Source organism: Strongylocentrotus purpuratus, unplaced genomic scaffold, assembly GCF_000002235.5.
Source record: "Strongylocentrotus purpuratus isolate Spur 01 unplaced genomic scaffold, Spur_5.0 spur5_scaffold_13, whole genome shotgun sequence".
Lineage (NCBI taxonomy): Eukaryota > Metazoa > Echinodermata > Echinoidea > Camarodonta > Strongylocentrotidae > Strongylocentrotus > Strongylocentrotus purpuratus.
The window spans coordinates 34258962-34283574 of NW_022145598.1; the positions used below are offsets into that span (position 1 = coordinate 34258962).

General features: G+C 37.0%; 1 protein-coding gene and 1 long non-coding RNA gene across 2 annotated transcripts; both read right to left on the reverse strand.

Moving 5' to 3' along the window:
- Positions 1–15142: 15142 nt before the first annotated feature.
- Positions 15143–16849, reverse strand: LOC115918093. Its single transcript, XM_030983726.1, has 2 exons — positions 16266–16849; positions 15143–15510 (listed from the first exon to the last, which is right to left on the reverse strand). Exons 1-2 carry the CDS (start codon positions 16822–16824, stop codon positions 15143–15145), a joined length of 927 nt encoding a protein of 308 aa, XP_030839586.1. The 5' UTR covers positions 16825–16849.
- Positions 16850–18165: 1316 nt separating this feature from the next.
- On the reverse strand, positions 18166–23890 carry LOC105439296. The gene is made up of 3 exons (XR_004063867.1): positions 23829–23890; positions 19526–19590; positions 18166–18336 (listed from the first exon to the last, which is right to left on the reverse strand). It is a non-coding gene; the product is annotated as an uncharacterized LOC105439296 (long non-coding RNA).
- Positions 23891–24613: the final 723 nt, after the last annotated feature.

The window sequence follows — 24613 nt, forward strand, 5'->3', positions numbered from 1 at the left end:
GTGAAAGAAACGGTGTGGAATCGACCAGAAAAGGTTGATCATCTAGCATATAAGTATTTGTGTGTATTGCAACCCAGATAGCAAAGTATCTGGGGCCCATATGGGTTTTATCTGGGTTGTCTGGGCCCCATATTGCCCAGATGAATCCCATATGGGAAGTAAATGCGAATTGGTATATGGGGCCCAGATAAATGGGGCCCATCTGGTTTATATCCGTGGCCCATATGTACCACATATAACCCATATGGGCTGCAGATGGGCATTTCTAGATGGGGCCCATATGGTGAAAGATATCTGGGGCCCATCTGGTTTATATCCGTGGCCCATATGTACCACTTATAACCCATATGGGCTGTAGATGGGCATTTCTAGATGGGGCCCATATGGTGAAAGATATATGGGGCCCATCTGGTTTATATCTCGGCCCATATGTACCACTTATAACCCATATGGGCTGCAGATGGGCATTGCTAGATGAGGCCTAGATGGTGGAAGATATCTGGGGTCCATCTGGTTTATATATGGGCCCATATGTGGGCTGCAGATGGGCATTTCTAGATGGGGCCAATATGATGAAAGATATCTGGGGCCCATCTGGTCTATATCTCGGCCCATATGTACCATATATAACCCATTTGGGCTGCAGATGGGCATTTATAGATAGGGCCCATATAGTGAAAGGTATCTGGGGCCCATCTGGTTTATTTCTCGGCCCATATGTACCACATATAACCCATATTGGCTGCATATGAGCATTTCTAGATGGGGCCTATATGATAAAAAGATATCTTGGGCCCATCTGGTGTATATATGGGCCCATATGTACCACATATAACTCATATGGGCTGCAGATGGGCATTTCAAGATGGGGCCCATATGGTGAAAGATATATGGGACTCATTTGGTTTATATCTGGGCCCATATGTACCACATAATTATAACCAATCTGGGCTGTAGATGGGCATTGCTAGATGGGGCCTACATGGTGGAAGATATCTGGGGTCCGTCTGTTTATATCTGGGCCCATATGTACCACATATTATTATTATTATTATTATTACATATGGGCTGCATATGGGCATTTCAAGATGGGGCTCAGATGGTGAAAAATATATGGGGCCTATTTGATTTATATCTGGGCCCATATGTACTGCAGTAGTACCGCAGTAGTACTGCAGTAATACTGCAGTAGTACTGCAGTACCTGTAGTTCATATGTGGTACTTGTACCTGTGGTATTACTGCAGTATTACTGCGGTACTACTGCATTATTACTCCATACTATTGCACATTTTGCGTATGCAGTTCTACTACTGTACTGCCGTAGTACTCACAGTACAAACTGCGGTACTCCTGGTTCTTTTGCGGTACTACTGCAGTAATACCGTATACAATCTGCGGTATATACCCATGGTATACCCTTTTTAACCTATGAATAAGTAGTTTGATAACTATATGTTCTACATATTTCTTGCTATTTTGTCCCTATTCTTTTCGATTTTTGAGATGTCGTCCTATTTCGTTTATTATGTTTTTGGATTTAGATTGTTCTCACTGCCCATTTTCTTCCTATTTTCTGTACGTTTCTGGACTTTTTTCTGACCCATTTTTTTACTTATGTTTCTGGACTTCTGAACTAGTTTTTGTTCTCACTGCCCATTTTCTTCCTATTTTTTGTACGTTCTAGACTTTTTTCTGACCCATTTTTTCACTTATGTTTCTGGACTTCTGAACTAGTTTTTAATCTTTCATTATTTCCTGGCTATTTACCTTATATTATCAATACTTCTTTACAATTTATTAGATTTTTGCTAGTTGCCTTTAATTTCTTATACTTTTGGGGTTTTATTCCACTAGCTGTGTGTGATATATATACTTTAAGAAATCATTAATTTTACCAACATTTGTTTGTCAATATGTCATAAAAAACTAGAAATTTATGAAGAGTGCAAATTTACAAACCATGAAAGAAAAAGATAGAAAAAAAAATGAAAGGCATAAATATTATCAAAAAGAATGAAACACGCGCCTATAGTACCCCAAAACAACAGCATGTTACATTTACTTTTAACTTTGTTTGATATTTTGTTGGCTCCTTTCCATTTCCTTTATTGATGTACCATCATTCTTCTGTAATTAGTTATTTTTTCCTTACTTCCGTCATTTTGTAGCTGTATTTCTGGCATCTCTAATATTTAATTTTTTCTAGCTCTTACCATTTTATATTTGTGTAATTTCTTTCAATTTTTGTAATACTTCTACATGATATTGATAGATGTTTTTTGCGGGGAGGGGGTGGTCATAAATTACACTCTTTTAGAGACCCCTTCAAAACAATCTACCTAAACTGTTCAAAACCCAGGAAATTAGCCAGGAAATAATGTTTCGATGGATGCCCACCATCAAATTATGTTTGTTTTTAAACATTCAATAGTATTAAAAGAAATTCAACAAATTAATATTGAAAGAATGTCTTTTTGTGTAAATACAAATGAGTTCAAAGATGATTCAAACAAATTACTGGCCCTCCTCAGAACTAGACTCTCCCGGCCCTTTAAAATATGGGAGTATAATTTTATTGAATGATCATTTAATTCATTAAGAATTTTTTGATTTTATCTTTGACTTAAATGATCTATCTGTCTTTTAAAATCTGAATCAAGTATACAAAAATTTGTTTATGTTATTAGCAAAAGAATTTGCTAACTACTCCATTGTTTTGATGACCTTGAACTGATCCGATAATATGGAATTATAATGTAACAATTTGTCCCAAAATAAATACAATTATTAGTGTGTTTGCTGCCATCTAGTGGTGGATGCACACTGTATTTTCAATTTTGAATTAACTCTTCACTCCAGCCGTTACTTTGCCGTTTCGCCAGATTTGTCTTCCTTTAAAACCCAGAATATAGGGGATAAGGGTTAGATTTACACCAGGAAAGAAGAATTGTAAGAGACTATTCCAGAGCAAGTATTGAACAACATGAGAAAAGATCGAACTCGAAATAGAATTTCAATTTTTTACCACGCTCTCATACAGTCACAAAACTCACACTGACTGGTCTACAGTACAGTCCCACACAGCCACTCATGTGTGGGAAATATCGGTCTGCAGAAAACGACCAACTTTGCTTTGCTGCTGGAGCTATAGTCTACTTTAAAGATCAACATTATCTCCAGGAGGTGAGTAATAAGATTAAACATAATTTAAGGCTTGATACAGAATTGGGTATGCTTTCTGTAAAAATTAGGAAATTTGGTTATAGAGTCTAACTTTTAGATTTATAAGATAAGATAGATAAGATAAGATTTTATTCGTCTTTCTTTCAAATGACATACATTGGATCATAATGACATTGGATCATAACACATTTACAATGCAAAATAACAAATTATGGCAATGATAAAAACAAAGTTAACTAAAAGAAAGACAAGGAGACCCTGGTAAAAGCAGAGCTTGTAATTATTAGGGTCCCCTCTGAGCCGGATAAAACATGATGAATAGATATTTGTGACTACCTAAGAATACAATAGGAAAAAGGGGGTATAACAAAACAAGAAGTGTACACACACAACAACAACAACAAAACGAGAGACGAGACTAGACAAGACGGGAGAAAAGAGAAAATATGAGAAATAATAGAAGACTACAGCACATCGACAATAGGTACAGCACACAACGGGCACAAGACAACAGGGGGGGGGGGGATAAGAGGTTGACAATCTGAAAATATTCAGTTAGACACATATTAATATCAAGAAGAAAATTTACATTTATAGTAATACATAATATATCTTGGCACCATAATAACTACAAAAATGAACTACTCTATGAGTCACAGTATTTATTGAGAAGATAAACCTTAAGTTTACACTTAAATGAAGAGAGACTAACAGATTGCTTAACGCTAGAGCCTAGAGAGTTCCAAAATTTAGGTCCAGTAAAAACCAAAGTATTAAAAGTTAACTTTGTCCTTACTTGGGGTAAGTGAAACGCAGAGGCATTTCGTGTAGCATGGTCATGAACTTGACTATTTTTCTTTAAAATGCTGACTAGAGCATGTGGAAGGACACCAGAATCGAAGTCGTACATTAAAGAACCCAGTTGAAGGTGATAAATATCTTGCACCTTTAAAATTCTATGCGTATAAAAAAGCGGATTAGTGTGCGTACGAAAGCTAACGTTACAAATAATTCTTAAGACTCTCTTTTGAATCAAGTATAACTTTTCAAGGTTAGTTTTAAGAGATTTACCCCAAGCAAGAACACCATAATTAAGATAGGGGAGGAATAATGTCGAGTACATTAATAGAAGGATGCCTTTAGGTAAAATTGATTTCAATTTATGAATTACGCCACTGTTTCTTGACAATGTCTTATAGAGATGATTTACATGAATTTTCCAACTCATTTGGTCATCAATGTGCAAACCAAGGAATTTTGTTGATGATACCCTATCTATCAATACATTATTAAATGATACATCTCCTGGAAGCACTTTGATTGTATTACTAAAAAACATATAATTTGTCTTTTGCAGATTTAAAGACAATTTATTTGCTTGAATCCACAAAGTAACTTCACTTAGTTCGAAATTAACCGTTTCTAACAGAGTTTGTGAATTTTTGTGTGAATAGTACAAGCTGGAATCATCAGCAAATAAAATGAATGACAAAATATCAGATGAGAAATGAAAGTCATTAATATATACAATAAACAAGAGCGGACCAATGAGAGATCCCTGAGGAACGCCGCATGTGACATTCTGTAACCCTGAATCAAAACCGTTTAAAGAAACAAATTGTTTCCTGTCAGCTAAGTAGCTCTTAAACCAGTCCAGAGCTGTGCCCCTGACACCATAATGTGATAATTTCCCTAGCAAAATTTTATGATCTATAGTATCAAATGCCTTGGAATGATCAAGAAATATACCGATTGTGTGCATCTTTTTGTCTATTGCTTGTGAAATCTTATCTATAAAGTGCAGCAAGGCATGAGAGGTAGTATGTTTCTCTCGGAACCCAAACTGAAAATTTGAAAATATTTTACTTTTGTTGAAAAATTCTAAAGTTCTAACATAAATCACTTTCTCAAGGATCTTTGAGAAGGAGGTTAGAAGGGAAATAGGACGGTAATTTGAAAAAGATTGAGGATCACCCTTTTTAAAAACGGGTACGACTTTTGCAATTTTCATGTTTTCGGGGACTATTCCATTTAACATTGATGAATTAAAAACATGAATAAGGGGTTGAATAATCGCTAAGATAACCTGTTTAATTATGTCATTATTGACACCATCGTAACCAGGACTTTTCCCAGCCTTAAGCGAATTCACAATAGTAAGCAACTCTTCCCTAACTAATTGGAAAAGGAATAAGCTTTTCTTGTTAGATTCTTTCAGGAAATCGTTAAAAGATTTTTGACAGGAAGGGACCGCCCGTGACAGATTAGGACCAATACTGCCAAAATAATAATTGAATTTTTCCACAATAATATTCTTATCTTCCACTAAACGACCATCAATTTCAATATTCTTTACATCAGAATTTTTTTCTTTGACTTGAACACATTTCTTATCACTTTCCAAGTTCCTTTGATATCGTTTGAAGTTGCTTGAAACTGAGCAAAATAATATGTTTTCTTTGCTGCACGCAAGACTGAAGTAAGGGTGTTTTTATAATCAACATATCGTTTACGTGATGATTCTCTTCCACTAACTTTATAAGAATAATACAACTTATTCTTCTTATTGATAGACTTCAATAAGGAAGCACTGACCCATGGCATGCGTGGAATTTTCTTACGATTTCTAGTATTACATTTGGAAATCGGAACAATTTCATCATAGAGTAGCAAAAACTTATTAAAGAAATTGTTGAATGAAATATTAACATCCTTTTCAAGTAAAACTGCACTCCAGTCAGTTGCCGTTAGTGCTTCTCGAAACTTCTCAATGTTAGTAGGATTGTTTTTACGAATATATTTACATTCATGTTTATGAGCAGTATTACGAAAATTCACTCTAGTGAAGATAGGAAAATGATCTGAAAGATCTGATATTATAATACCTGAAGATGGAAAAGGTTGCAAATTACAAAATATGTTATCAATAAGGGTAGATGAACTATCAGTTACCCTTGTGGGTTTTGTAATTAATGGCATTAAAGAAAATGACAACATCATATTCAAAAAAGCATTATAATGGTCATTTTCATCACATTGAAGAAGGTTTATATTATAATCTCCCATTAAGAATATTGACTTATTGACAAATAGTGGGTTCAACAATATACTCTGCAATTCACTCACAGTAAGATCTATATTACTCTGGGGAGGTCTATATATAACTCCAAAGATAACATTCTTTTTGCCTGGAATAAAACACTCTACAAAAATAGACTCCAACTGATCAGTCATCACATTTAAGTCATGCCTTACTTGGAAATCCATACCAACTGGGATGTATAAAGCAACACCACCGCCTCTTTTATCACGTCTGTGATTAGACACCAAACTAAATCCAGAAATAGAATATAAATTAACATCACTCTCACTCGAAAACCAAGTCTCCGTGACCCCAATTATTGTAGAGCTATCATTGAGGTTTCTGATAAGAGTATTAAAAACATCAACATTTTTATGCATACTTCTAACATTTAAATGTAGGACAGTAACATCATTTTCACATTTATTACGAAACCCATCCATAAATTGATTTTCTGAACAGTAATGACAAACAATTGGAGAGGCATGATCAAAATTATCATTAAAATTGGGCTCTAGCGTGCTTGCATTATTTTCAAAAATATTACAAGCAACTTCTTCTATATTAACCATCTTGGATTGGAATCACAAAATAAAATATGAAGTCTAAGTGTTGGGAGTACAAGTCAAGAAGATTGTCAGAAAACATATTAACACATATATGGGAGATTAATATACTACAAAGATTAAAAGGTAACAAAAACACATTTTAAGCTACAATATAGGAAGGATCTATAATAATTGCAAGAGAGTGAGAAGAACAAAAAAAAAGACCAGAAAAAGAAGTTAAATAAGAAAATACATGAAAACGAGAAAATGTATAAAAATAACGTAAGGCAATAAAATGGGCATGTAAAGGCTGCCATAGAAAAACTGCAAGGAAAAATACTGAAAGTATGATAATGAGATGCTGGTGTACTGTTCTGTTGGTTTTCAGAGCTTAGCAATGTCTGCATCACAAGTTATAAGTTTTTTGGTAAAGCCGCCGCTTGTGTTCTTCATGCCCGCAAAGATCCTCCCTTCTTGGCTAAAGGATCGCTCTACTTTCGGGCAGTGGCGGACATTGTACAAAAGCTTCTGTCTGGCGGGTGTGAGGTCATCGTTCAGGAAGATGTCAGTGCCTTTGAGCTTGGATCTGGCTCCCATTACCAGACCCCTGATGCGCCGGCTTGAAAACTTTACCAGAAGAGGGCGATGTTTTTTTTCTCTGATTGGCATCAGGTGAAGACGTGCCGAGGCGATGACAGCGATCGAAGTCAGCTGGGGTTAGTTTGACTCCAAGCTTCTCTCCAACCTCCATCGCGACCACCTCCGGAATCTCCTCTGCAGACTCCTTTACTCCGAGGATTCGGATGTTGTTACACCTTCCCTGCTGCTCTAACGCATCTAGCTTTATTTCTAAAGCTGAACAAAAAACTGTACAGCTTTCTCCTTCCTTCTTAAGGCGCTTGATTTCATCTTCCTGCGCTTTCACCTTCCCCTCCAAATCCATTACCCGCCCTTCTTGCTCCTCTAACCGAGCAGCGATGCCAGATACAGCCTCCTGGACTGCATCTTTCACCAACTTCTTTAAAAGACTGCTGCTTTCCAACTCGGCGATAACCTGCCGAGCAATCTCTGCTGACTGAGACTTGGTGGTTGGCATTTTGAGGTCAGATGAAATTAATGGTCAGTTCGGAGCAGGGCGGTAATAAATCCCACTATGTGTTAAGGTCAGAACATTTCATACACACTATGCACAGCACACTTGAACATTCCTAGCATGCACAGGATAGAACATACTACGTGTAGAACGTACAGCACACTTAAAACATGGAGCTATAGATGTCTCGCCAAAACCAGACTTATAGGAACATTGATAACATGGCAGATTACTCCCATAAGGATCCGATGTAGATATTACATTCTTCCCTGAAGAATCAGTATGCAGGTAATGTAAAAGTATTTCCTCCAAACGTCCAAAATAACTTGTTAAACTTGAGATAAGAGGGAGCAGACTACACGCCGTCGTCTCTCTCTCTCTCTTATAAATCTCATTCTTCCTTATGATTTTTTGTAAATTTTGTTCATGAGAAAATCCAAACGGATCGCAATTGATGATGATAGTAGATTTACTAGATTATATTCCCTACTGTACAATTAATACTGCATCCATGAAAGTAACGTACTCCATGGAGCTCCGACGCCGATGCTAAAGGTTTATGAAAACGATTCAAACAGTGGCTGAGCGGGTTTGGTCACATGTTTTCGCAAAGTAAATACTGAAAAAGAGGTAGTCTAATTACAACTTTGACTAGACTTAACAATCTTTTTTTTTTACTCCTTTTGGGCATCTTTCCAACCACTTGAAATAATATGAAGAAGTCTCGGGGAAAAAGGATGATTCTTTGTGCTAACCCGATGATTCATCCATGTTCGTTGATTTAACATGGCGAAGAGAAAGTACGCATGCGCAGTCACGGCGGAGCAAATATTAATATTCATGATAGGAGGGGGGTTTTCGGCCACTTAAGACAAAATCCTATTTTTAAGACTCTTTACTTCCTATTATTATCAGTTCTTATTCAAATCATGAAGCAAATATTATTATTCAAACAAACAAAGAATCCCAGAAAAAAAAAATCATGATTTGCCATGACAGTATCCATTTCAATTTTCACTGTATCGGAGACAAAATTATCGACCTAGCGAGACAGTTTTCGGTCATATGTACAAAGTCAATAGGAAGCGCACCCGCGCCGTGCGTTTCCCCGATCTATAGCACTAGCGTGCGGAGCAGGTATCCCGAGCCGGAGCTCACCATGCCGAAAACTAGTTCTGCGGTGATCGGAAATTGAAATCTGAATTAGACAGAGATATCGTGTGTACGTTGGAGTGTCCGGCTGCGTTGATTTAATACATGCAATGAGATACTTTTGAGCTTGCGACTCACACAAAATTGGGCTCTAAATATGAAAAATACTTGAAATAAAGCTCATTTTATGGTACCCATATTTCTTACAGACATGCGTAAGATACTCGATTTTTTTCAGATTTGGGTAGCGGGACCGCTGATTACATCGCTAAAATGTGATATTTTAGGATATATTTTCCATTGCGAATGTGGTTCTTCAGTGACCATGGTATGGCATGTGTGGGATATGTGATGCTATTATGCGATGTACATGTATTTTAAAGGAATTTTACCATGCATCCAAAGGACCGGCCGAAAACTGGTGATGGTCGATTACCCCCTCGTTTACTCTAGGCGCCGTTCGCTCTAAATTGCTGTATATATAAGAGGTTGAGAAGGGCTTTCTTTCTTCGATTCATGCATAGAGTCTATTCAGCAATTTTGAGTAAACAGCGCTGTTTGAATCGTTTTCATTAACAGGCTCTGAGCTCTGCACATGCACATGTAAGTGCATGAATCATTCATGTAGTGATCGGTCCAGTGATCATAGTTGGAAAGTAGCTAATAAGCCCGGCCCCCTATCACGCCGGGTTGGAGGGACCGTGTTCGTGTACCCCAAATCTCTGGTAAAGGAGTACATTAATGCAACAAAGTTTGGCCCATATTGACTTATAGGGTGCTTTAAAAAATCTGGCCCGTATTAAAATTACACACAGGAGATAGGGGGTGCTTTCAAAGGGGGAGGGGGGAACATGCATACGCTTAGTCCCTTGCCCTAAATAACACTGAGTGGGGGGGGGGGGGCGGCTCATCAGTCATAATTAATGCATGTATATAGCCATTGGGGCATCTCATGTCATGAATTTGCAAATGATGCAAGTACATCATACCTGCCAACATTTGAAAATGAGAATTAAGAATTTTTAGCCCGGTATGTCTTCGAAAATAAGAAATCTGTACCCTTAACAGACGTTCACACGTGCAGCCGCAGTGTAACTGGCAATACGCGGTACTAAAATCTGTGCAAAAAAGCGAATACAAATTCGCTGCTCAATCATGCAGCCCTTCAACGCACGCAATACGTGAACTCTCACATCGCGGTATATGATAAAACAAGCTTAATTTGGCTTAAGCAACAAAAAAAACAAAAAAAATTGAGGTCCTAAAAATCCAGAAAAATGGAATATTCTGGATAATTCGGAAGGGTTGGCAGGTATGGTACATTTGTAGAGTACATGTATGCTAATATCAACATATTTGATTTGAGAGCATAATACAATTCTACAATGTGCTAATCTTTTATTTATTTTTCAGGGTATCTTCGGCTGCGGGAAAGTCATCAAAGTGGACTGTTCCAGTGAACATGCAGTCTTGATTTGTAAGACTAAACTGTTCAACACACTTCAAGGCAAGACAAGGGTGAGAGTTTGAGAATTCATCTGCATGGGATCCCTATAGAGGAAAGCTTTTCAAAATTATGCCAGTTATGCCGACCTACAAACATTCAGCAAGTACATCCAGGTCGCCTCGCCCTGCCACAATCGACCATGTCACCTTTGTTCGGTCGGAAGGAATCTGAGAAAGTAATCTTCAATACACAGCTTTTTTCAAGCAAAACTTTTAAATTTGCCGCACAGATGTGACGTATACGCCTCTGTCTGTGTTGTGAGGACCCTAGGTCACAAAAAAATGTCGCGCAATGCATTGTGAGGGGAACCGGCTCGATCATTTACTTGATTTTTGCTCATTAAAGCCTTACTGCACTACTTGTAGCTACTTGCTCCCTCTATATAGAAAACTTCCCCAATCGGTGCCTGTTGGTTCCCCATGATCCTCTATTTATGTTATTTGAGAGCCGAGTTGATGAGATAGCCACCTGTCAGGGATCTTGCCGTGTGGTCTAATCCCTTCTAGCCAAACTAGTACAGATGGCCTTTAAACAAAATTATTAAAAATAAGTCTGAGGACCATTTTCCAAAACCAAGTTATTTTGGGGCTGTATGGATCTTTGTCTATCTAATCGACTCAACTTTTCAGTGGAGTGGACTTGTACTTTAACTACTTTACTAATACTCGGACGCCATGTTTTTTTTTGGTTGAATTTTTTTATGTTGATGTGAACTTCTTTATGTATAGTAAAATTATACCTTTGCCTTCACACGTATAATTCATCAATACAAAATTTTAAAGAATTCTTTTTTAGAATATTTATTTTTGTCATGACATCTCATTAAAACTTGCCAGATAGCCTTGCTACTGGTATGACACAGCACTTAGGTCATCTTTAAGCTGTTCAATAATGGTTCACATTTATCTGCCAGTTTTACCAGTATTTTATCAGCAAAAATATTAAAAAATGCTTGTTTTCGTGTTAGGAATATATTTCATTCAGATTAGATTTACATTATAATAATTTGGTTTACACAACTGATATGTACATGTATACATGTATATGCCCCAAAATTTGCCAGCGTTTGAGACTTTCCATCTATTTAGGTATTCATGTTAAGAGAGAAGATTGGGTTTTGGGAAGAGGTGAGAAAAAAAATTGTGAGCTTTATCATTGTATTATGCAAGTGTGGAAAAACATCAGATAAAAATGTTCCCTGAAAAGCATGGATCTTCAAATGCCTTAATATTATAAACATGGCATGTAACATTACAAATTGAGGTTCAATTTTTACGCCACATGTTCATGTAGTCCCATATTCGCATCTTTCTGTGTACAGTGCTTGTAACTTTACCAAGACTGGGCCAAATTTCTTATCATTTCGACGATTCCAGAACCTTGCAGTACACACCAATACGTAGATGCTGCTTGTAAGTGTCGGCTTGCATGGTGATGTAGATATACAGTATATTTGCGGGTGCACCATGTGTGAGAGAGAGAGAGAGAGAGAGAGAGAGAGAGAGAGAGTGTGTTGAGGAGTCCTGAAAAGGACTCTGACTCAGTAATCTTTCTTGGGGTGTGGTAGTCCTGAAAAGGACTGTTATCTTTCTTAGCATATAGTTCTAAGGAGAGCTATAGCGCTTGGAGAGGATGAGTGGCTCGACATTTCGAACAGGTTGACTATTGTTGTCAGGAGTGACATTTCTATTGCCCGGCAGCCGCCAAAAATATCCTAGCTACATTGAGAAGATAGGATGTCATTTTGATATAGAAATGAATATACTAGTTTGATTTAAAGAATATTATCAGTTTCCAATGAGTTTTTTAACTTTTTTTTTATTCAGATTGCAAAAGTAGATCATGAACTGCAAAATTTGTTGCTACGTACCACTTCTGATATACAACTAAGTTTAAAAAGTTTATTATGTTCTTGAAATGAGTTCAACTAGATATTTGTTGTCTGGCTGATTATATTGTATGCTATCATGATGTGCTATACGATGTCTCAAACGATTTCATGTCTAAGTATGTAGCACAAACGGGAGGTGTTTTTAAGTGTGACATATCGTATTTGAAGACATGTATGTAATTGAAATTTTGATAAACCGGATGATGCACCGAGATCAGAAGGTATAATGTTACATTCTCTTCTAATTACATGCCAAAAGCGTGGTATACCAATTCAATCTTGAATATATATTTTTTACCGCAGTGGTGCCCCTGTCCGTTCATCCCTAAATTGGATTTCATTCGATAACTTTGAAAATCTTCATCGAATTTGGATGTTAAGTTAGGATTCGGAATACGAAGGTCAAATATGCATAAATATACATAAATGAAATGCTCATTAAATATGCGTAAATATACATAAATGAAATGCTCATTAAATATGCATGAATATACATAAATGAAATGCTCATTAAATATGCGTATAAATTAAAAGAACCAAGATATTTGTTGAATTACATTACGCAAGTCATCCGTGTCCTATTGACACTGTGGGTTTCTAGTTTATATTTGAAATGCAAGTACTACATGTATATAGTCTATATGATAGTATAAGCAAATAGCAAACTTGCTGCCAATTGAGGTTTATGGAAATTATTATAACCACTTTATGCATGACTTGCCAAACTTAATTTGCTGCAAATATTAAGGTAAATGAAAATGATTATTATTACGTTATTTTCTTGAGCTGAAAGATACATTATATTCTTGCCAAACTAATAATTACTTTATGCTTAAATGTCTTATATGCCTTATTTATATGCATATTGATATCTGTTTTCTACTCTCCCCCCCCCCCCCCCCCCCCCCCGAGATAACGATGTGTACGTAGTATTAGAGTACATGCATGGTTCCCACAGTCTCGGAAATGGATTGCGGATATGGGTAGTACATGGCTATTGCAGCATTCCAATTTCGACAGACGATGGAAGCGGAATTCATACGCCGCTTGGACACCATAACCCATACCAGAATGGTATTTATCTGGTCATGGAAAAGCTAGGGTGAAGATGGGTCATGGAATTTAGTCCTCAAGTTTCTGTGGGAATCCTGACATTTATGTAATCATATCTTAGTGGAAGTTTGAAGTACATACCATGTTTTGGGACTGTAGGTGACATGTATATAAACAGTAGAAGATGTACCCTGTATCTAATACATGTAAATGTAGTAACATTTATAGTTCATGTGTTGAGTTTTATTATGGAAGAAGTAACGTTTTCCTCTTACCATATTAAAAAGAAAAGAAAATATATCTTGATTTCGTATGTTGATTTTATTTTTCTGTGTTTTACGATCTACATTTATAATGTGGACCCCAAATGATACCAAAAACCTCACTTGAATATCTGATCTTGATACCACGTGGGGCCCATATTGGACCCAGATGAAAAGAGGACATTGATTACATGTGGGGCCCATAAGGGGCCCAGATGAATATCTGATCTTGGTACCACGTGGGGCCCATATTGGACCCTGATGGAAAGAGGACATTGATTACATGTGGGGCCCATAAGGGGCCCAGATGAATATCTGATCTTGGTACCACGTGGGGCCCATATTGGACCCAGAAAAAAAGACAATATTGATACCATGTGGGGCCCATATAGGACCCAGATAAAAACACGATCTTGAAACCATGTGGGGCCCATATTGGACCCAGAAAAAAAGACAATATTGATACCATGTGGGACCCACAAAGGACCCAGATGTAAAAACCAACATGGCCCATATGGTACCCATTTGGGGACCGGGTGCAAACGGTATATGGGCCCCATATGGGCTATATGGGATCCAAATGGGCCCCATATGTGCATCACAGCTGGGGCCCATATTGTATCCCAGATACGCCCAGATAAATCCCATATGGGCCCCAGATACTTTGCTATCTGGGAAGGTTCTGCATTGAATCATCAAAAATGATAAGAAATTAGGCCAAGTCTTGGTGAAGTTACAAGCACTGTACACAGAAAGATGTATATGTGACTACACGAACACGTGGGGTAAAAATCAGTCCCGATTTTTACGATGTTACATGCCATATTTAGAATATGTAGGCATTAAAAGAGCCATGCTTTTCAGGTAACATGTTTCATCTGATGTTCTTCCACACTTGCATAATAACAACGATAACGCTCACAAATAATTGTTTCACCTCTTCTCAGAACTCAACCTTCTCTTTAAAATATAAAACTGGCAAGTGTAAAGTATTAGACCTGGTAGTGTCATTTCATGATGATCATACAAAAAGGGAATAATTTATGTGGATGACGTGGCCTATGTTATTTCTAATGGATTTAATTTGCTGAGTTTAAAGGCATCATGCTGCCTAGTAGCATTTTGAATATACATGTATAACAAATATAACAGATAAAGGTGAATATTTGAATTCAATTTTCGTTGAAGCCAAATGTTTCCTAAATTTGTTGATTATATTCCTCTCATTTGCTGTTTTATTCAATATTTTTTGTAAATTACCAAATCCCCCCAGATTCTCTTTAAACACAGCTTCCTTTAGAACATCCGTGATAGTGTATTGATCGATCGTCTTCTATGAAGCATATACAAGATGACGCATAATAAGTCTCATTTGATAAGCATTGTTCGAGAATCCATACCTGACAATTCGAAGCATGAGGCGGAAATGTTGAATCCATTCCCTGTGGGGGATCCATCTGATGCAAATCTCAAAAGTAAGCTGTTTCTCCTGGACAAAAATGGAGGAAAAGTGTTTTCCTCTCCAATGTAGCGCTGCCTTTTTCTATCGCTGCCTTTTTCTATAACCTTTACGTCACCGGAAGACCCGAGACTGAAGTTATTGAAGGTCAGAAGGATCATTTTTCCTTCTGGTGCGGTCACAAACCATTGTTTGTTATCATCTTCCTGGTATGGAGATGGGTAATTTGGAGATATCATCACGGCTGCACTCGTGCAATTGATAGGTACGTGAACATCTAGGAAGAGAAACAAATCACGTCAGCCTTGTTTGAAAACGTTATTATAAAGCAAAGGACATAACGAATTCACAGGACATAGAGAATCGACTAATAAACCCCATCACCCCGTGCAATACGAAACATTTGCAAAGCGGACTTCAAAAATCCCCTTAATGCATATTCATCTATTGATATAAAACATGATTTTATACATGTGCCTACTGCTGTTTGCTATCATGGATCATACAGGAAAAATGATTGTATTCATATTGTATTTACAACGACTTATCAACTTGTGCCAATCACAATTATGTTTCCAATGTTAATGGAGAGCAAATAAACCTCATCACACTTCCGTGACCTTCCATTTAGAAGTGGAAATAAAAGTCACCTCTTCATTATTTCAACAAAGGGTATCTTGAAATCGCAGTCGAATGCATGTCATCATTCACCATATGATGATAAATCATTTTCAGAATAAATTTATTAAATATATTTATATTCTTCTTCTACTTTAATCTTCTAACCTACTGTCGCCAAAGATGGAGAAGAAAAAAAGGTTTGGCCCTACATCTGAGGATAAAACGTTCCATAGACGTTTCCGGGTCTTAGTATTAATCTAATTTCAGTTCTAAAGAAATAGGACGTGAGATAATGGCTTGTAAAGATCAACCCCCTAGATTCATAAACATGCATATTAACAAAATAAAAAGATCGATAAACTTAAATTAACCCTTTTAAAGCGCTTAGGAGTTACGTTTTTGATAGTTTACCTGTACATCCGGCTCTGGTTAGGAAAGCAATGAGAATGACAACATGACGATATTTTCCAGCCAGTCTCAGTAACATCGAAATTAGAAGAATGAGTGCCTGAAGAGCATTCTGAAGGACAAGATTGATTCCTCGTGTGCCCTTAAAGGAGGGATGGGTCGAGTTATTACAACTGTTAGAGTAGAGCTCGTCTGATGTCTGCAGACACTCAGAATGTAAAGTCTGGGATCTGTTCAAGCTTTCGTCTTGCCAAGTCTTTGATCTGTGCAGACCTTCGGTCCTGTAAGAGGAGAAATTGTCAGGTTTCGGCTCACCCGCAGAGTTGACAGCTTTTGATTTGGACATGTAGGGTGATTTGTCATGTTTACGTGGACCCGCAGAGTGTACAATCTCCGATCTCTGCAGACCTTCGATGTGGGATTCCCTATACCACTGTCGGAGACCCTCAGAGTTAAGGACCTTTGATCTCAGCAGACATGTAGAGTGAAATCTCTTTGATCCCTGAATACCCTTACATGGTAAATTGTTGTACCCCTTCATACCTAGAGTTAGAAAATTCATGGATTTTCGTACTTTTTGATCAGCCGAATTGTCAATCACCAAAAAGAACAGTCTGTCTAGTCGTGAAGATGTAGATATCAAAGGTGCTGCTACTATGGAACGCACGAGGTTGTTTCTCAGAAGAGTTATACTCTGTATCATCTCCAATTTAATGCTTCTTACCCCTGACCGAACATTAGCGAACTCAGGCCGCCGATTCCCAAAGTTAGAGTTCATCGAACTCTTTCGATCCTCCGATTGATCGTACTCTGCGTAAAAAGAGGAACAAATTGATTAACTCTTCTATACAAATAATAATCATTTTCCGACATTGTACAACACAGGTATTCTGATAAATTTGATGTTGACGAAATTTATGATAAAATAGCTGGGAAAATGGGGACCGAGAAATAACAACATTTATTCATGAGATCATAATAAAGTATACTGACAAGAGTCTGGTGAAAATATTAACCTGTGTAGGTTTCGTGATATATATCTGTTCATTTTCATGACTCTCGATCAAAGGGTTAAGGATTTGAATCCTCATGTTAATCCACATTTGCCACTCTCCACACACCTGTAAATGGGTACCTTGCAATTTCAGGGGTAATAAGGGAGTTTACAGATAGCACATGGTACAAATGACCCCAACTTTCCACAGATCTTTTACACATGGAGAAGTTCCACTTTGAGCGTCTTTGAATATTAACTGCCAAAGTCCTAGATGTGCTTCATGAATACCTTTTGTTTGCCCTCTTGAAAAGAATACTTCCACCTGCGTATCTTAGAATGTACCGTTGGTGCATAAATGAATAATGTTACATAACTTTCATGAGCGCATATCCAGTATTCATCTCTAAGTTATGGGTTTTACCTTTTTGGTACAAATGACCTTTATCTGCCCATGCGCAGATTGTATCTGTAAACTCCCTTATAAGAATGGCAGGGTCAATATGAAGAGCAGTATTAATACTGACGTCACTACCCTGAAGAATGTTGATAGTAGACCTTTCCATGAACAAATAACAGGGTATCAATAACACTGCGGCGAGTGGCTTTGATGATGAAATTCAATGGGTAAAATGATTATTTGAAGAGTTTAATTCTAAAAAGGAGCTAAATCCATTTGTGTAACTTCGGAGAGAAAAAGAAATTGTTTACCAGATTTTGTACAGGCGTCTAAGGAAAAATTATATTAAAAGGTGCATTTTTTCATAATTGCTCTAAAAATTTAGGTAAATATTTTTGTTTAAAGACGGGTACTTATCAAGTAAACAATAATCTGATATCAATAACTCAATTTTCAGCAAAAGTGGACTTAGCTCCATTTGGAATTAAGCTGTTCATATTATATACGTACATGTAGGTAGAGTGTGTATAATGTCAATTTGACTTTACCTTTCTTTGGGAAATTGCGAGAATGTGGGAGTGGCTCATCATCATGTTGACAGCAGCCTTTTGTTCCCACCTTACAAATGTCCTCAGTGATGTAGGGATGGAGGATTTCCATCGTTTCCAACATGCTGTAATCTGGTATATCAAATGAAAGTTTTGTTTTGTTCAAAGTTCAGTATTTATATTCAAAAAGAGACACGAGGTACCTAAAGATGGTAGTTAGATTTGAAACCCTTGATGCGTTATATGGTACTAATTTTGTTAAAGATACTTAAAGTACAACCACAGCTTCCTTAACAAATCGGTTGTGTGTTTGTTCGTGTGTGTGGGTGGGGAGGAGTGATGTATGTACATACATCAAGACCCCACCGAAACATCTGGAACTAAATGAAGAAAGCTGGTGACAAGTCGAAAGCTTGGTCAATAAAGAGTTGAGGTTCAGCTACGTTTCTTTGTCCTCTGTCATCATTTACCTTGATAAGACACTTTCTAGAGACGCCGTCGAATTGGTAAAGTTGCAATGACCATTGCACTTATATGTATAAATGGATGGAAATAATTTATAAAGCTTAAAATTCATTACTGCCTTAATTTTGTGGAGATAATTTCAAACACTGCGAAATATTTGTCCTGTTTCTATACAGCAGGCGCGGATCCAGGATTTCTTAATGGGGCGGGAGGGGGAGGGGGGGGGGGGGTTCCAAATTTGAAATCAATTTGAAATTAAGTGTGCTAAAATTTGAAAATCGCACCGGCCGATAATTCGCTCAGTGGGGGGGGGGGGGGGGGGGGGATAGTGAGCACTAATTTTTTGTTTTGCCCTCAAAAATTTGACAAATCGCACCCCCCCCCTTGAGCGCCAGGGGGGGGGGGGGGTCTCCAAAAAGGTAAAATTAACGTGTTTTAACTCCTTTTTCCAGGCCCCCCCCCCCGCCCCCCTGGATCCGGCACTGCTATAGGCCTACAGTGTTTTGGGTTTTTTTTTTTAACTCTAATTTTCTCCAGCAGCATTTCGCCAAATAAAAATTATTAAATTTGCAAAACATGATCATAACAATTAATGCTTATTTCATATCATATGATACTATATCCATTATTCAAATATTCTGGGTTCGTTCAAATAATACCATTTTAAAGGCTCATGGTAGTCTAAGAGGGTTTTCATGGGGACTTTGACATCAATAATGTGCTCACCCAATAACAGGTGTAGATAATCACCATGAGTGAACTTCACTTTTGCGAACAACAGGTTTGTGTAATGCATTGTGCATTGGCTTATATACCGCATAGAAAAATTCTGATCATTATATCAAATTATGCTTACCTTCGAAATATGCAGGCTAGTTACAGTATTTTCTGGAAGGACTACGGGTTCGCTGTTTCAGAGACCTGTGAACACACGGATACATGGATTGGAAATTAAATAAACACTGATATTCAAGATAATAATGCTTTAAACTATTTTCCGGGGTAATAGGATCTCATTATGTCGGTATCAAAATACAATGATATATTTTTCTAGTTTTGTTTTTTTAAACAAATTATAATTACATTTTTTGATCATTTCACATTCCTTAAAAAGGTATTAATGCATTTGAACTTGTTCGTTTCTTTTGGGGGCTATGAAAGTGCACTGATGAGAAGAAATTTTGATTGAAATGTGGATATGAACAGATATGTTAAATCATTTTTGTAAGCGATAATGAAAAACAAATGTTTTTTTTTTTTCTCCATGTCCACGCACAAAGGATCGCTTGCCTTCAAGCAACAAAGGGTTCCCACCCAGATGTCTATATTATCGGGTATTTGGGTGCTTTTTCACTATTCAACGTGTGAAGATTGGCGCGGTTTTTATATTAGTTCCATGACGCAAACCATCAGATCCCCCCCCCCTCCTCTCCCACCCACGCACTGTACAAAATCCACTACTGCCGCGAACCTGCTTTAGAGGTAAAATTGTCGGAGGTGACAACTTATGACTTATGACGACTCAGACAATCATTCTTCTGCTATTATAGTACCTAAATAATTAATCGTTATCGAATATTGATGTTACAAAATCTATTAACTCAGCTTCAATACACGAGGGTCAACATACAATGTCTCTTTTGTAGAGCAGTACCGTTTCAATATTTTGTTACAAGGAGTTGCATCTGACAGTCACACACATACTCTTGGTTGCTCCGGTCCCTCGGAGTAGAAGCCCCTGTGATTAATTAAGAACTCCTTCGACTTTTCGGTCTTTAATGAGCCTTGTTCTTCTTTGATAGTCACAAAAGAGGACGTTTTTAAGGCTGCAATTTGATGATTTTAATCAATCTTCTTGCTTGTAATTTGTTAACGAAGAATGTGTGCTTGGTGGTGATTTGGCGACTGATGTGTTGCGATTGGTTTATGGTTGTGGTGCATGGGACGTATAGTGAATATTGATGAGAGGGAATTTAGGTCAGGATTACACAGAGACGCCATCAATATAAAAACAAGGCACTTACGTGAGCTTGTGTAACCCATTCAATTTATTATTTTTATTTGATATCATTTTTTTTTTTACTTCAATCTCATAAGATGTGATTATAAATTGAAATTACCTTCTATGTTATTGTTCTATTTTTCCTATTCATATTTTGCTGTGTTCCAGACAAACACGATCAATACAAGCAGTAAATGACATGATTTGCAGCGTTAAAGAGCAATATGCGAAAATTAGCGTTTTGTACACAAATGTATGTAAGATGTCAATTTTCGTTCCATTTTTAGCCCAGCATGTGGACTGCGAAATGTTGTGTGACCTCGCAAATTGTTGCAGATTTTGCAAACTAAGTTTCAAAAGTTGCGAGACACTTGGAAGGAAAAAAATCACAAAAGACAAGTTGCGATCTGACATTATTTCCTCTAATATTTATAGCTGTGAAATTGTAACATTTGACATTGTATGCATATGACATTTTCCCCATCGTATTGGAAAGTATCACCTGCCACTGTGTAAAGATCCAAGAATTTGAAAATGGCGTGTGCATGTTGTGCCCAACCCCTCTCATATATTCCAAGAACAGTGAGTATATCCTAGACTTTAGTTGGATAGTTTATGGGTTTTACAATGAACTTATGTATGTGTCATTTTGAAGGGAAACATGTTTATTAGTTTCCTTGTGAGTGCTTGGCATACAAATTTTAATTTAGAACACCTTTCTGAAAACATTAAAGGGTGGATAGCTTGTCAAATAACCCAATCCACTGAACCTCACCAATGCCATTCTGAACACGCAAACTGCATGTAAACAAATGTGACCACCATTTGACCCCTCCGATTCGAAAGGTCGTTGTGGACGATGGTGCAAAATATTGTGGGGCACATATACCAGCCCATTTGTAACCAGATAAAACCCATATGGGCCCCACAATATTTTTTTTATTCCATATTTTAAACCCTTAGCACGCTAAATTATTTGTTTACAGAATGTTTATTTTGTACCTGCAAATGTGTCCAAGAATGTCAACGTTATCATTGATAGACTCGTGAATACTACGTATTACATTGGAGGTTTCAGGTTTACGTTACGGTTGTACGGTTTTTGTTGGATAATGTATAAGCCTTTAGTTTAAAGGGTTGTTCCTTGAACCAAACGGCACGTGGTTAAATCCAGACTGTACTAGATTGAGAGAAATGATGAGTACATGATGGGTTAGATCGTACAGCTACATATGTAAATATGAATTTAGATTTAAGTTCAAGTCATAAATTTATGTTAGTTGTCTCGGAATCCTGATCAAGATCTTGAAATACATCGAAAGATCGGCGAATACATTAAGGTATTGCAAGCTGCCTACGGCTCTGTCATGTGTCGTGTCATTCTTCGAACGCATTGCCATTGGTATTTCATTGCGTATACGAGATATACGATTTGAAAGAATTATTTCCACGCAATTAAAATCGCATTTAAGTTTATCGTTTACTACTGTTAATTTCCACACTCTCTTTTAAATTTAAACGTTTAAATGTTTAGAAGGATGGGCTAAATTCACCTCTGATCATTTACAGAGAAGGCCATGCAGCTGCAACTACAACGAAGCGATTGCGAACAAAGGTACAAAGGTCAAATACGTCCTGATGACGTACACAACAGCCAAGTTCATTTGCATACTTTTGTATAGACAGGGGGACCTCGCTTACATACAATCGTGTATTGCCCGTTATACGTACGCGACCTATAACTCCATTGCTATTGAGACGAATCTACCACTGCTCTCGAGTGTAGCACAGGATGGTATTGCAAGCTGCGCCATCAACATCATTATTCGACTGCTTATATTCTGGTAATCATTTCGTCATATTTTCAGACAATTACAAACTGGTACTGACACAAGCTGCTTACTATGCTAGTCTTCCATTTTCATTGTATTGATAGCCCTGCATGAAAGGCAAAATCTTTCCGCCTGAGTATAATCGTGAAGATGAATTCGTGCGTTTTTTCACCAGTAATGTACGTTGTTGCTATCATGTTAATTTGCAGAGATTTGGTACAACAGTAAAGAAAATAATATAGGACTGCCAGAAACATTGAGATGTCACGTGCACTTGGTATCATTACACGTTTGTCAATGCTGCTTTCAGTCAGTTTATGCATCAAAATATGAAACCAATATTAAGGATAACAAAATTAAGAGAGGCAAAAAATAAACGCGACGTTAACATTACACTTGAACAACAGAAAATTAGCCAATAAACTTATTTTATTCAGTGTACGTTTGAAGAACTACTGCTGAATAGTCAGTTCTAGGGATTGATATCAGGTTCTGTGGTGATTTACTAACTGAAAAAGGGGAGAAATAATAGACTATGTTGTAGCCATTGAACATGGGTCAAATAAATATCCACAGATCTTTTACTCATGGAGAAGTCCCATTTTGTGTATTTTAGAATAATAAATGCAAAAGTCATGAATGTGCTTTATGAAAAGCTTTGTTATTCATCTCGATGGGTTTTAGCAATTTTATTACAAATTACCTAATCCTCCAATGCGCACATAGTATTTACGAAACGGCTTCCATACGCGTTGATAGTTGACTTGACACCATTACCCATTGTTGCCTTTTAGAAAAGCGAATGTAATAATTCCGACGTCCACTTTCGACTTACGAAGCACTGGTAAGTACCCTGTTCTAAGACACTCCCTTAGCTCTACGTGAATTTTCGATAACTTTATTTCGAAGGGAAAATGGATTTGTTTTATACAACTTCTACAAAATATAGCTACCGGAAGGAAGGCAATAACGATAGGGCCAATAAGAATTGTTTTCTTTCAAGTTCTTTAAAGTAATTAGTTGGTCAGCTTTTATATGGAGACTACATTCTCGTCATTTTCAATTGAAATATACATCGTTATTTTCATTCTGTAAAAGTTTGCGCTGTAGTTTAGTGATCTTCTACGTGTTTTTTTCTCGTGTGGTTCCTACATGTACATATCTGAAATACATTATAACAAGAAGCTACACCTCCATATAGCACATTCAGAAATTCCTCCCGTATAGGTAGGGTCTGTGTTAGTCAAAATCAAATTACGTTTTTGTCAAATTATATGAGTTAATTTACAGATTGCAAATCATGATTGATCATATCGATCGCTTACCTTAAAGTGGTAAAACATCGAGTTGAATCTTTAAACAAAAAAAAATCCAAAGATGGCGTCCACCGTAGACGTTTGTTATTTACCGGACCTCTTTGCGTCAATCATTTTAAAGTTGCATTACGATTGATATTATATAAAATATATCAAAGCCAAAGACGATACTTATAATTGCTGTTTTCTACAGCAATGTGTATTTTAGATGTATACCATATTAATAATCAATGCTACCAAATGTGTTTGTGTTGTAATTATTCGATAGTCATTATTTGAAAAGTAGAGGATCAACACGCAACCCTTGTGTATTGTCCCACCTATAACGTTCCGTGGAAGTAAATTGGAGTTGTTGTTTTTTCATTCAAGGACGAATTTCATTCGCAATCATATCTTTTACAGTGCGTATCAAACAAAATTTACCCAACTTTGGTAGTTTCTAATTAAAAGGTTATAATCTGTGTGAGCTTGAATCATATAATGTAAAGAAGAACTAATACCCTGTCTAATGATAGCATTTTCAAAATTGTGCTGCCAAGGATGGCTGAACAGCAGGATTTTCAAAAAGTATTGTCAAAATCCTCTTGTATCAAGTTTGGGCTGAAGCAATGAATGTGGGCAAAAAGCCATTATGTGTGTGTTATCTCGTTCCTAAACAATTTTTGTTGTTCTTTTTTTTTTTTACATTGACTATCATGCAATTGAAGAAAAAAAAGTGTTAAAGTGATTCGGTAACATTGTTGAAGGTTGATGAAAAAACTGCGTAATTTTTGTATGAAATGTTACTCATTGTA

Bases quoted from the DNA above. Each gene is read 5' to 3' on its own strand.
- LOC115918093 (XM_030983726.1), bottom strand. From the start codon at position 16,824: ATGAATTTTCTAACTCTAGGTATGAAGGGGTACAACAATTTACCATGT. The intron at 15,511-16,265 runs GTAAACTATCAA...TTCTCTTCCTAG, and splicing joins AACCAGAGCCGGATGTACAG to ATGTTCACGTACCTATCAAT.